This window comes from Crinia signifera, chromosome 3 (assembly GCF_055691185.1).
Source record: "Crinia signifera chromosome 3, ASM5569118v1, whole genome shotgun sequence".
Classification (NCBI taxonomy): Eukaryota; Metazoa; Chordata; class Amphibia; order Anura; family Myobatrachidae; genus Crinia; species Crinia signifera.
In genome coordinates this window covers 215,997,939-216,012,287 of record NC_139219.1, presented here as the reverse complement: position 1 = coordinate 216,012,287, position 14,349 = coordinate 215,997,939, and the positions used below count along the sequence as shown (strand labels likewise).

Genomic DNA, 14,349 nt, shown 5'->3' with positions numbered 1-14,349 from the left:
AACAGGTTTACTGGGAGTAGGGAGAGTGTGTGTAGCAAAGCACAAGCATGGCCAGCCACCAACACAATGCAACCATGGTCACTTCTGGCTAGCTACCAATGGCTTGGGCTGTGGCTGGAATGATGAGAGACATTGGATGTTGGCGGTAAGAACATTTAGTCAGGATACTGCAATATAAAATGTGTATACACTAATGATTTTCAAAGATACTTTCAACACAGCATTTATCCTGCTAAAAAAACGTTCCTAACAATTTCAACTATGAAAATGCTGGATCTGAATTGCTCTTGAATAACTGAAGAGAATACTTTATATGTTAAAGCTGTATACAGTAGACAGAGGATCTTGAAATATAAAACGCTTAAAAACTCTACTAAAGATAATGGACCTAAAACTCATGCAGCTAGGTAAGGAATTTAGTTGTGAATAATAACCCTTACAGAATTTATTTAGTAATAGTAGCCGAATCAAAAATAATGGTAGACTCATCCTTTATTCAGAAGGGAGCAGTGGAAATAGTGAATCAGGATGGCATTGTAGTGTATACACAAGGAAGCAGTATGAATTCGAATCAAAATGCTCATTTATATGGTTTTAACTGTTCAGTATAGACTAGGAATCAGAGCAGGGTGGCAAAGTGATACGGTAAGAAGGGTGCAGTAAAAACTAGGAATCAGAGTGGCACAGTGACATGGTCAGAAGGGGGCAGTGGAAACTAATCATACAGCAGGATAACACAGTTGAAACTAGGAATGCGGCTGTAGTGTGGCACAGTGACATGTCAGAAGGGTAGTGGGGAAACTAAAAATTAGGCTGCAGGATGACACAGTGGCACTGCCAGGAGGGAAAAATGCAACAAGGAATTCTACTCCAGGATGGCACAGTAGCATGGTTTAAAGGGGTCAGCGTAAAGTAGGAACAATGTGGAAGGATGACATTGTGGCACTAGCCAGGAGGAAGCTGTGAAATTAAGAATACAGAGTTTTTGGATGGCTAGGTAACATGATTAAAATCAACCCTCCCTACCAGACATTATACTCATTAGAATATATCTGTTGGAACCTTCATCTACTAAAAAAGGAATTTCTTATATACTTTTGGGTGAAGAGTCTGGCTTGGTTCTGGGGAAGGAGTAGACTGTAATGAGGGCCATAGTCTGTCCCAAGATCAAAAGCACACTCGACATGCATAGTTAAGGTTTATAGAACCTTTCTGCAAATAATCTGTAAAGTATGTGAACATCTGCACTTTGGGGGTTATTTTGGTTCACTCCTTCTGACAAATTCCTTCTTAGATGGACAAAACCATGTGCACTGCAGGTAGGGTAGATGTTACTTTTTCAGAGAGTTAGATTTGGGTGTGGTTTTACTTCAAAGTGAGATGTATATTGCAGCGTAGAAATAAAGCAGTCAGTTCCCTGCACAGAAACAAATAACTCACCCAAATCTAATTCTCTCCACATTTTGCATCTGCCCCCCCCCCCCCCCCCCTGCGGTGCACATGGTTTTGTCCATCTAAGAAGGAATTTGTCAGGAGTGAACCAAAATACCCCCCTTTGTGCGGATTGTGTGCGATTCAGAATCAGGCACTATGTACAGAGTGGATACAGTAGAAATATCACTTTAGGATGGCCCACTTTATTCATCTATAAATTTAGCTTCTTCTAAAGAATCCCCATAAAACTAGTGCAATTACTGGCGAATGACAAATTAACCTTAATAACACAAGAAAGATGACTCTATGAAAGCAAGCTATGATCCTACACTGTAACACTAATAGCTATGTACTAATGATAAAAGCCATAACTGCTTCAAGTAAAATCTCCCACGGAGCTTCTATTATAATATGGCACATTAGAAGAACCATGCTGTGGTTAAACAGTTACCCTCATTGAAACTTTCATTCTGGTCTTTAAAACCTAGTTTTAAAATAATAATTTGACATCTAAGGTTCCTAACACTAATGTGATTAAATATTTTATGCATAGGAGGTTGGGAACTCTCATTAATTACCACCAATTATGAAAATGTATTTTGGGTTATGGTTGGAAAAATAGTTTATGCCCGAGACTCTTTCCTGAAAGTTTGATCTTCATAGAAGAAGTCGTGAATAGATTGCACAACATCCAGCAATGTCCTCGGAGCTGCTCAGGGTGTATACTTTGCAAATGACATATATGGAGAACCATCAGCAGTACATGTGCCTACATCCCAATAGACCTTGTACTTGCCCTACATGTGTATAACTGCTGGTCTGCACGAGGCATATTTGCATGTACTGTACCTACCTATTCTGCATCCGCCTCATTATGTGTTTTCTTATTACTGTAATGTAGTGACTTAGTAGTGAATTATTTATAAAGTCTATTAAGAACCTTGAAGTTTACCTAACTATGCAGTGAAAGGAATAAAGAAGTTGCCCAAGTTGCAACCAATTAGCTTTAAACTAGAATTTATTGGTCACATAGTATAAATGAGTAATCAGATGCTGCTAGGATTGCTTGATACATCCATTTCTATTTCTGATGACAAACTGAATCCTCTAGTTTACCTTCACTAATTGAATATGTAAAAGTAGATTACGCTAACTCATGGTTTTGCCATACATAGGAACCGATTAAAGGTTCCAGGTGCCCTAGGCTAATACACGTGAAACTCCTCTAGTAATGCAATTAAAAAAATACACGTGTATGGGCGCTCAGGGACTCGCCGGTCATACTGCCCATGTGCATGTAATGAATGGGATACAACTGGCATGTACAGTAGGATCTAATGCTTGAGGTGTGACCTAATTAGCCAATTGGTTAGTCAGGCAATGGCCGTGCAAATGCCCCTGTATAAAAGGGCTCAGTGGCCCAAATTTGCCCCAATACAACAGTTCTCTTTTCCATGCAGGTCGTACCCAAACACACTGGGTTTATCCGATTTATGCCAAGGTGCTGGGTGCCAAAACATGTCATTTTTTGCCTCTGGCACTTTCCCACATCTTCGGACCTGGATGACTATAGAAGTACAGTTGCTACATGTATATTCCCCATCCTTCTTGATGGCTCCTCATTCCCAAATTAGAGAATCTGCTCTGATTGCCACTCTAAGATTCTTCCTTTTAATGTGGGACAACTGTACAGGAGTGTATCAGCTACCGCCCTCTCATCTGGCATCTACTTACTCTATTGGGTAATAACCTCACCTAGGAACTATATACTTTTGCTTTCCTTTATTTTTTCCTGCCAGAATTTACAGATCTTCACTTCAGGTTTGCTTTTCCCTCTGAAAGACATGTTTTAATATTCTCAAGACCCAAAATCACACAGTCTTAAGGGGCTTGCAGTACCAATGTGCGGCCCCCGTGTACGATCTCTCAAGCATCACAAGATCGCCCATACAGCCTGGAGCCCTGCAGCCACCACAGCAAGTGAACCATGCTGTGAAGGAGCGAGGACTATGACTATGACTTTTCGTACATTCGGTGGCACATCTGTACACCACTTTATCACCTTTCAAGGGTTAGTACATCTGTCCCTTTATCTGCCTCTCTCATAGTATTAAAAAAGCCGTAAAGGAAATAGAACACGCTCTGGATAAACACAGAAGTTGTTAACAAGTAGTAAAATGTACATATTAGATAGTCCAGCTGTCAACATTCTGTCTCAGCAAGTTAATACTGAATTTCTCATCACACCATACCAAGTAATGACTAAACTGCTGTCTATACCATTAACATAACAGTAACTCAGCCCGGTACACATGCATGATACACAGAAGAGCAATGAAAAGAGACAACGTTCTCCTGAAGTAGAAACCACTGCCACAGCCTGCTGTCTCTGCCTCCTTATCAATGCTCGCTTTCACAGCACTCACTCTGGCTTCTGTTATTTCATTTTTACTGACTTAACATCGCCTCCTTCTCATAGGCTGTGATGTTTTCTGCTCATCCTGTCTATCACCCCATTTATTCTACTCGCTCAGCTGGCTTCCGATGACATTTTACACTCCATTGAAAGCACTAGGTCTATTGTGCAGGTCTCTTCACTCCCTTGTGCTCATTTATGAAAAATAGAGCACAGAGAAATATGCTGGACCCATAGGAACTTCCGAACTGTTTTATTTTGTTTCCTATGCTGTACAAAAAAAAAACAAAAAAAAAAACACTGCCATATTTGCATTGGTTGCTATAAGTTACAGCATGTTTTACTGTACATCAATCAGAAATGTCCCACTTGGGGCCAGATGTATCAAGCTTCAAAAAGTGAGAAAATGGCGAGTGATAGGAGCTGATTGGTTGGTTGTTTATCACTCTCCATTATAACACTTTTGAAGCTTGATACATCTGGCCCTTAATCTCCAGCTGCACTCCTACCTATTCACTGAACTAGCCTGCCCACTGCCCATTGCCCACTGCCCACAGACATACGGCATTATCATGGCTAACAGCCTTTACCTGCAGCGTTTCTTGCCTTCCTCACCCTCATATGGCTGCCTTATATGTTCCAGGTGATGTATGTGCTAAGCGGTCGCCTACAGTTTCTATTTGTGGTTCTAAAATCCTAATTAAACTCACACTCCCTGGGGCAGGGACCTTTCACTTATATTTCTTCCATGTCAGCAATACATGTTTATTTTTCCCTTCTGTTACTATTTCCTGTACTTTCTGGTAAAATTGTAAAGGGCTGATTAACTTCTACATACATTAGCAGAAAGGTATTCAGTATAGGTAACATAACATAAGCCTCTAGTGCAGGCATTCCCAACCACGGTCCTCAAGGCACACCAACAGTGCAGGTTTTAGTGATATCCAGTCTTCAGCACAGGTGGTTTAGTCAGAATCACTCAGGTACTAATTAAGTCACCTGTGCTGAAGCCTGGATATCACTAAAACCTGCACTGTTGGTGTGCCTTGAGGACCGTGGTTGGGAATGCCTCATCTAGTGGACAGTGGATGATTGGACACCTGATGAAGCATAGTAGGATAATATAGTACATTGTTAATACCTGCTAGATAAAATGTATTTAATATAATAAATATAAATGCACAGCGACGCAGTAGAAATGAGCAGGAATGAACTGGCAGACAGAGAAAAGTAAAAGGAACAGGGGGACCAAGTTGACGAATCTCTTATTTAACAGGCTGACTGCAAGCTATTACTTTGTTAGCGAACTCGTCAGAATGCCTACGTCGCACAGCCCTTACAGGGAAGGTACACGCACTGAGACACAATGATACACTGCTCAGTATACAGAACGTCAGACCTCCAGCAATCTCAAACGCATCCTCACTGGTGTCCTCTCACTTACCTTGGTTATTCAGCTATGCAATACCCACAGTAACCTTCCAAAAACATGTATTCAATAGCACTGCTTCTTATACAGTGGGACAGATGCCTGTCTGACTAATGTGTTCCAAAAAAGATGAATGTCACATTAAAGTGAGAACTATTTTTATGGTCTTATTTATTTTTGGAACAGCAGATGGTGCGTTGCCATGTAAAAAGGTATAACGGGCAATTACAGTTTATACCATGCACTTCTATTTTGCAATAGGTTTTGAAACAGAACATAAAGCATTACATACATCACTCTGCACTGCATTAAAAACCTACACTTAATGCCTGTTTTGTTCATTAACACACAATGCACAATCTGTTATTGCTTTGATGCAAAGTGATGGCAAAGTTAAATAATATTTCATCACCCAGAACATTATACATATGCAGTCGCTTAGTGCCCGCTTCGCACTTGTAGAGCAGAACTATAATTAGCAGAAAACAGAATACAATGAAGAGGATATATAGAATAGCGCTTAAAAGTAAACAATTCTGATCATGGAACCCAGTGCACATACCACTACCCCAGAACTGCCCAAACTTTTTGCTGTTCCTCTGGTCTGCTGCAGATCTTCCCAACTCAACACACACGCGTTGCTCTGTCAAGGAGAGAGAGGAATGCATATAGTGCTCTTTAGTATTATGTGCCACGGAGGCAGAAACGCATTTCATGCTCTGCAAAAAAAGGGGGAGCACAACATGCTCTGCAGTTTTCTATCGCATACAGTTTTATAGCAGGTGGTGCCCACTCTCCCCCCTCCTTCCACCTACTCATTGAGATCCAACATCAACAAGGTGAATTTCTATGGAAACCTCAGCATGTAGAGAATCTCCCAGGATACAACGAGAACACGTCAGGTGGGGGAGAGAAAGAGAAATAAATAAGGGGGAATATAAAAGCAAGGATGGGAGGAGTCAGGGAGCAGGGAAAGGTTTTCTTGTCAAAATCATTGCAACTAACGCACTAGTAATGTGATTTCCTGTTAGATGTAAAACACCAAAAGCTAAGGAAGCAGCAATGTGCAAGGTAAATGGCCTTAATGGGCAACCTGCCTTGTTCAAACACTATTAAGGAATTATCATTATATTAGGGGGAAAAAAACAAACCTAGAGAACGCTATCTCTTGAACGGAGAACAGAAGGTAATTAATGTGTATTTTAAAAAGTGGTAGGCCTACAATGTAAAAGTAATTTATTAAATAGAGGGCTGCTTGTATATTTTTATCTAATGCCACATATGTTTTATCGAACAAAAAGTACAAGGCAGTGTACCACAATTTAGGTCTAAGATGCTAATTATATTCAGCATAGCCCTTTTGCACATGCAATATATACAGTGTTCCACAGGAGCGCTATACAGCTATGCACATAATGGCACTCCTAGAAAGCTAAGTTAGTAATAAACACATCTAAAGGAAGAAAATCTGCATCTGGAACATGCAACAAGTGCAAATGCAATATTGCTTACATGCAAGGAAAATACAGTCTGCTTTTGCATGCAACACGCAAATACCAGGCAGCTTTATTTTTACTCTATTTCGGATATTTATCATGAAGTTTCCTAATTGCAGGTAATGAGCTATTTGTTGTGGCAATAAAACATTTATTTTTATTTATGACCGTAATTTTTACCCAGGGCTACTGAGCAATACTCTTTTAAGAACCCTAGCACACACAACTTTATGTTAGTGTTTTTGGTTAATATTATACAAAGATCCTTATTCAAGTTGAGTGAGCGGCAGGAGTTCAGGGGTTACCAGGCCAGCCCTGTCCCAAGCATGGTGGCCCATGACATCGCTGCTCATTCTGGGAGGCTGAATCCTAGACTGGTTCTGGCCAGCAATGAGAAGTGTTGTTTCCTGGACCGCTCTGTACAACTGGCCGCCACCATAATCATAAGAGAATAAGCTCAGTAAACTGGGGAGGAATATTGTTATATGGTGGAGACAGGGGGGAGGCATTAGAAATATGTGGTGCAAGTAAAAATGTTGTGTATGGTCAGTTGTGTAGGGGATGTTAATAATTTGTGGGTACTTGTGTGTTTGTGCACTCTATGTTATGTGGGGGCTGGTATATTGAAGTTATAGTGGGAAAATGCGAGAGCTATGGTTGTTTTGGGGGTTATTCATGTGTTATATCACATGGTTGATGCATTAACAGAATGCCAATGTTGGTACTATATATTTTTTTAAAACATGGTTAGATCCATGGTTAGGGGGTTTTAAATGTGGGTACTTGTATGATAAAGTGCGATTGGTGGTCCCATCAATAAATTGGAGGGACCAACCCCAAACGCACATGCATATATTACATGTATGAGCTTCACTTTATAAAGGTAAAGCTGAGAAAGTCACTATGACCCGCAATGGCTCTCTGTAGACAGCAGCAGCCAAGTCCTCTGCTTCTTCCCTGGGAGCTAGGGAGAAGCTCCACCTCCTCCTCCCAGCAGGGAGACCGGACTCCGCAGCTCTTCTCAGTACAGGGTGGGGATGGTATACTGTGTATATAAACCAGTAGTGGTGCCCCGGGTTCACCTGTCTGCAGCTTTGTGTAATGTGCCTCCTGCCCTGGTTCCTGCATGCAGACTCAAGGACGTATATAATGTGTGTGTGTGTGTGTGTGTGTGTGTGTGTTAAAGGTATATTATGTATTATAAAGTATATAAAGGAGTGTGTGTATATGTGTGTGTTTGGGGGGGGGGGGGTGTTATGCTGTAGATATTTACTATGTAAGCTTTGTGGGATTTAATAATAGGTATTAATTTATATAAGGGGTGGGGTAATAGGTATAAAGTATATAAGAGGTGGATGGGGGTGATGGGCATAGGACCACACCATCAAAGGGGGGGGGGGGGGGGTCTCTGGAGATACCTGAGTCAGATGGCAGCGTTGTAGGAGTTGTTCCAGGCTGCCAGTGCGCACCACCATATCGCAGCCATGATGTAACTAGATGCGGACAGTGACATCGACTGTGCAGCAGCGGTGAGCCAATTCAGAGCTTTCTCACCGGCAGCCAGTCAGAAGCTGGGACTTGAATACTGGCCACTAATCAGTGATCAGTGTCACATTTCTAGTGCCAGAAGCACAGTCCCGGGCCCCAAAATTTGTGATGGCAGCCCTGCATGTGTGTACCCCTCTTGCCCCTCCATCACCCCCTTTTTTTTCCCCCATCTGTAACTGCATAATTTCAATAAAAATTTCACATAGTATTTTAAAAAAGCCATGTTAGTGTAATTGGCACTGGTGACTCTTTACACCGGCCTATGTGTAATTAACAAAAACACCTAAAACACACATAGATAAATAGATAGATAGATAGATAGATAGATAGATAGATAGATAGATAGATAGATAGATAGATAGAAAATGAGGTGTCACATAAACGGTTTTATGTCCTGAAGACGGGCTGCGTCCCGAAATGCCGTTGACTAGCAGTAAACTGCACTGGTATTAAGAGACGCCTCATTTGCTTTCTCTATTACTGCATCTGTGGGACTGCTTAACCATTTGGAGATGGGCATCCAGGAAAGTATATGCTCATATACCTACTTACAGGAGGTAGTGCCGGACCCACTTGTATGTATATGAATGATATATATGATGAAGTTAAACATAGAAGTTGGCAAACATAACAGAGTGTGAGATCTGAAGAGCTGAAGGGCACCAGAATAACTCTGGGCACAGAGGCTTTATATGTATAAAAAATTGTGCCAACCAGCACTAGAGCTTCTAAGTTGATATTTAAAAAAATCATGGGGACAAAGAGTGTGGTAACCCCAGATTTTGCCATTACCAGTCAGGACTGCTGAAACTGTATACACGAAGCCACACCCCAATATACTGCTGCACGCCTTTGGCATGCACTGTTCTTGTTTTAATTATGGGGGGAGGGGGACGACGACACAACAACCAAATATCCCAAGTTTCTTCCATTAGCATATGGTAAACTATAGTAAGCTCAGGTGCAAGCCTTGCTGTTGTATTATTTTGTGAATGTTCTTTTGCATGTATTTTTAAGTGGTTATCAACTCATTATTTTATTTATTTTTAGTAAATTAAACGTGTTTCATTTTGTTAATTTATATGCAATTTGAAGCTTGTGTTGCTAAACCTTAGCTAGGAAAATGCAGAATGATGTATTACTACAAAAGGTGGAAGCCCGACATGCAGATCCCCATCCTTCTGGTAAAAAATAGGTGCATTTGGTCAAAATAGTGCATGGTATAACATGTACAGTAAAATTTACGCTGTGGCTCAACAACTTTGAACTTTTATCAAGGATAGTATTAGGGTCCAACACACGGGGAACAAATATATGACCCTGGAGGCAACCAGATTTATTGTGGCCTTTAAAATATAAACACACATTATTTATATATCTATATCACTGATCAGTTTAGCCAGCAATCATGCCGTTTCCATGCCGCATACAACATCCTACTTTTCAGATCATGATCCTTACAAAATAATTTGTAAGACAGCCATTAACTTTTAGCAAGAGCAATGACATAATCTTGATGTGTAAACTTCAAATATAGTATACCATTAACCTATACATAACTTGAGCATGCTTGCCCATGCAAAATATTGCTGGGGTCAGAGGGGCTCATAGTGTGAAAGGTCATGTGTCACCTCTAGGAACTCCTGGCTCTCCGTTGGGACTTGCACTTTAAACCTTCGTACAGAGTATGGCTTTTTCTGATGATAAAAAGCAGCAGTGCACCTCCCCTCACGCCACTCCACACGCAGAGCTTCCACTGGGGGAACACGCAGTAATTAGTGAGGACAAGAGTATATAACAAGCAGCGAGCAGGTAGTAGTACATGAATGTGTGCTGGTAGCCTAGATTGATAACAGTAATGTAGGGTACACATCAGAACGACCATGATCGTGCGACAAATGTGAAACTATTTCCTTGAAATTGTATGAGGGTTGCCCGATGGATTGGAGCACATGATGTGCACTTGATTCGCTTCAATAGATATTATGTGCTGCACATAATATTTATCAAATAGTTTTTTTACCACATATGATCGCTCGCAATGCAATCGACTGGTGGTGGTGTAGCGGAGCAGGTGGGAAGAGCCCTGTCAGCAGGTGTAGGTGTAGCGGAGCAGGTGGCACAATGCAGAGGACGAATCTTTAGTGCAGCAGGTAAAATCTCCAAAGCAACCCAACGACAGGCGGGGACGCGCATAGGATCAGAATCACATTGAAAACATGCAAAATTCTGCTCTTTTTTACATAACGTCGGTCGTTAGACGCGTCAAAATTGGGGGAATTGAGCCCAAATCGTTCTGGTGTGTACCCAGCATAAGTCAGTGTGGTCTGGATACTGATAGAAGTTTTACTGTATGTGTTTATTGATGCAATGCTGTCGTGAATATTATTCACTCTATGGCTAATTTTGTATTAGAGAAGTAGCAGAGCAGGGTCTTTTTGAAAAATATTTTTAAAAGAGTAGAGAAGAAATGGAAAGGAGGTAAAACCAACTTAATTGTTACAGTTTATATGTCATGTACAATGTTTCAGAGCTCCATAAAGATGCAACACGTGTCCAATTCACCAGCTTATAGTACCCATACACTTGTGCGACCTGAAGCGATGCGACATCGCAATGCAATTTCCCATCGCATCCGATCACATCTTATGGTGTCCAAGTGCTTTTTTTCCGGTACCCACATCGGGTGCTAGAAGAAGGCAGGGGGAGGTGTAGCAGTGCAGGTGGCGGAGGGCTAGCACAATTTGAAAAAATAAATTAAAAAAACACTGGGAGGTCCTATCAATCAGCTGAATGTAAACTTGATCATGATAAGTACTCTACCACTCAAAAATGTATAGATGTTATACCGGATTCGGTATGAAATCCCAACGATCAAAATCCCGACAGGGTCAAAATCCCGAATGGGTCAAAATACCGACAAGGACAAAATCCCAACATGGACAAAATCCCGACATTTAAAATCCCGACAGGGTCAAAATCCCGACATATAGAATGTACAGGTGAAACAGTCTACATGACTTTCCGTCATCAGGTGCGAGGTTGACATGGGTTTTTCCCACTGGTTTTTTTACCCGAATGTCGACACAGTCGACATGGACACAGTTGGAAGTGAACGGCAGCCCCTTGCATCGTTCGCGTCGCACGCAATGCTTCGGGCACGGTGCCTCGCTGCGCTCGGCACACTATTTTATTCTCCCACCACGCCGTAGTGGATGGTAGGGCATTAAATACCGCCTGTCGGCACACGTCGGCTCAAAAAAACAGTGAAAAAAACCCATGTCGACCTCGCACCTGTCGTCGGAAAGTCATGTAGGCTGTTTCACCTGTACATTCTATATGTCGGGATTTTGACCCTGTCGGGATTTTAAATGTCGGGATTTTGACCCTGTCGGGATTATAAATGTCGGGATTTTGACCGTCTGGATTTTGACTGCATCCCGTTATACCATCTCTGGTAAGAGTTAATGATGGCCACAGAGTACACATTGGTCAGGCTTGCGAACACCGACTTGTTTCTATGAACTACATGATTATTTATCTATAACAATTCATAAACGCAGGCACAGACGCTATAATACGCTCTATAAAACAAAAGCTTGCACAGATCAATACTCAGAGCTGGAATGATCTCTAAAATGATTCCCGGTAACATCTGCAGAGATACACCCTACTTGTGAGAACACATGCCCTTTATACACATACAAGCTTCAATGTCCACTCATTAAAATGATCAACACTTCTGTGCATTTGACTGTCTTCGTAGCAGGCCCTGTGCATAATGAATATAGAAAGGACAGTCATCCAGCAAACATCTAAGAAATGTAAACATGGCACTCACTATTCCAATGACAGAAAATCCTGTTTCGGATTCCAGTATTTCAATGTAAGACCACACAGAATTGAGAGGATCATGGCTATGTTCATTTAAACAATACATGTATACAAATGCAGTCTTCATATTGCTCTGTCCTTACTCCCCAGCAGCTTCTTTCCTTCAGGCATTGTACACAGGGCATGGAAGCAGAAAACAGAGTACTATGCAAATTGCCATTTAATAGAAGGTACAGTATGTTTTGGTAGTAATATACCATAATCCTAAGCAAAAAAAGAAACTAAATCATATGAATATCAATTAAAAAGTAATGTGCAGCTGCCCTGATTAATAGACATATCTTGGAGACTGTCCAATGAAGAGATCCCGATTTTCTAGGTCTCTACGACCCATCTCAAGATGATCACAAGAGATTGTCCTAGTCATTTTAATCTGGCAGATATGGTATATATATTATTATTATTTATAGTTTCTTATATAGCGCAGCATATTCCGTTGCGCTTTACAATTGGAAATGTCAGAAGCTTACTTACACGGTATCCGGACTATTTGTCTACAGCAAAAAGATAGACAACCATTAGGTAGACACCATTAGTAAGACAAGCAAAAAGGTCGACATGCCAAAAGGTTGACACTGCCATTAGGTCGACAGTGTCTAGGTCGACAGTCAAAAGGTCGACATGGGGTTTTTCACTGTTTTTTGAGCCGACATGTGCCGACAGGTGGTATTTCATGCCCTGCCATCCACTAGGGCATTGTATAGGAGAATAAAATAGTGTGGCGAGCGCAGCGAGGCACCGTGCCCCGAAGCGTAGCGAGCAATGCGAGGGGCTGCGGTTCACTGCAAACTGTGTCCATGTGAAAAACCCCATGTCGACCTTTTGACTGTCGACCTAATGGCAGTGTCGACCTTTTGGCATGTCGACCTTTTTGCTTGTCTAACTATTGGTGTCTACCTAATGGCTGTCTATCTTATTTCTGTAGACAAATGGTCCCGCTTCCTACTTACACAGTGTTTCTGTCTATTAGAACTGTAGAAAATAAATACTATGCATATATCACAATTGTAATCATTTGAATTGGTTTCCTTTTCCAAAAGCAAGTAGTACAGTATCTGCAGCAGCGAGTGGGAATACTACCTATGCTGCAGTCATTATAAAATGGTGTGTAGAACATGGGGCCGACAGTAATCAGATTGACCACAAAAGGTCGACATGCACAAGGTTGAAAAAGGTTGGCACATGAAAAGGTCAACATGTGTTTTTCACTTTTTTTGGTGTCAATATAGACACGAAAAAAAGTGCGCCAGAGCACATGGACTCCCAATTATTGTACCATGTCCTATCGCAAGGCTCGCCTCAAGCTTGCCCTGCTTTGGCCCCAACCAGAGCCCAAGTGGATAAGAAAGTATTTTAAAAAAAATGACAAATTTTCTAAAAAGTCTTCACGAAAAAAAAAAAAAAACTCATGTCAACTTTTTCATGTGTTGACCTTTTGACCACATGTTATCAACTTACTAACTGTCAACCTAGACATTGTGGGGGAAATTTACTAAAGGAAATTTGTAAAAAAATAGGTGTATTTCTATCCAGAAATACACTTATTTTTGACATTTACTATCCCGAAAATATGGCAATTCGTAGTTGTATTGATGTGCTATCAATACGAATACGAATTGCCGTATTTTCGGGATAGTAAATGTCAAAAATAAGTGTATTTCTGGATAGAAATACACCTATTTTTTACAAATTTCCTTTAGTAAATTTCCCCCACAACCATCCGGATACCTGCACAGCAATGCTACCTCTGGGCTCAGCACACTTTGCCGTTCCTAAGTGCATGGTAAAGTATTGAAAAGTCCAAAATGAAACAAACAAAAAATACAAATCTAAAGAAACACTTATGTCGACCTTTCAGCTGTCGACCACAGTAAGCACTACCTTTTGCGCACGTCAACCTTTTATCTATGTCGACCATAAGGTGTCATCCTATTAAGTGTTGACATATCATCCGGATCCCCCTAAAATGATGAAGAAGCTTTAGGTGATGCTCCAGATGTATTACTTAAATCTCTAAATAAATAAATAAATAGGCCAGAGTGTGGATTCGCTGCCTGAGAAGCTCAGACATCATTTTACAGATTAATCCTGTTCTTAAGGCATTTTGATTAACTAACCTCACACCTACAATA

The 14,349-nt window shown here is 41.0% G+C and overlaps 1 protein-coding gene across 2 annotated transcripts in view; it reads right to left on the bottom strand.

The window, feature by feature from the left end:
• Positions 1-14,349, bottom strand: part of FAM131A (family with sequence similarity 131 member A) — a 62,348-nt gene that overhangs the window by 17,619 nt on the left and 30,380 nt on the right. Inside the window, exons 2-3 of one of the 2 annotated variants that reach the window (XM_083177412.1) lie at positions 9,955-10,079; positions 5,842-5,922 (exon numbers count right to left, since the gene is read on the bottom strand). In XM_083177412.1, coding sequence (XP_083033538.1) covers positions 5,842-5,922; positions 9,955-10,079 — 206 coding nt within the window. The remainder of the gene's footprint in view (positions 1-5,841; positions 5,923-9,954; positions 10,080-14,349) is intronic. The other variant, XM_083177413.1, reaches the window with a different exon arrangement.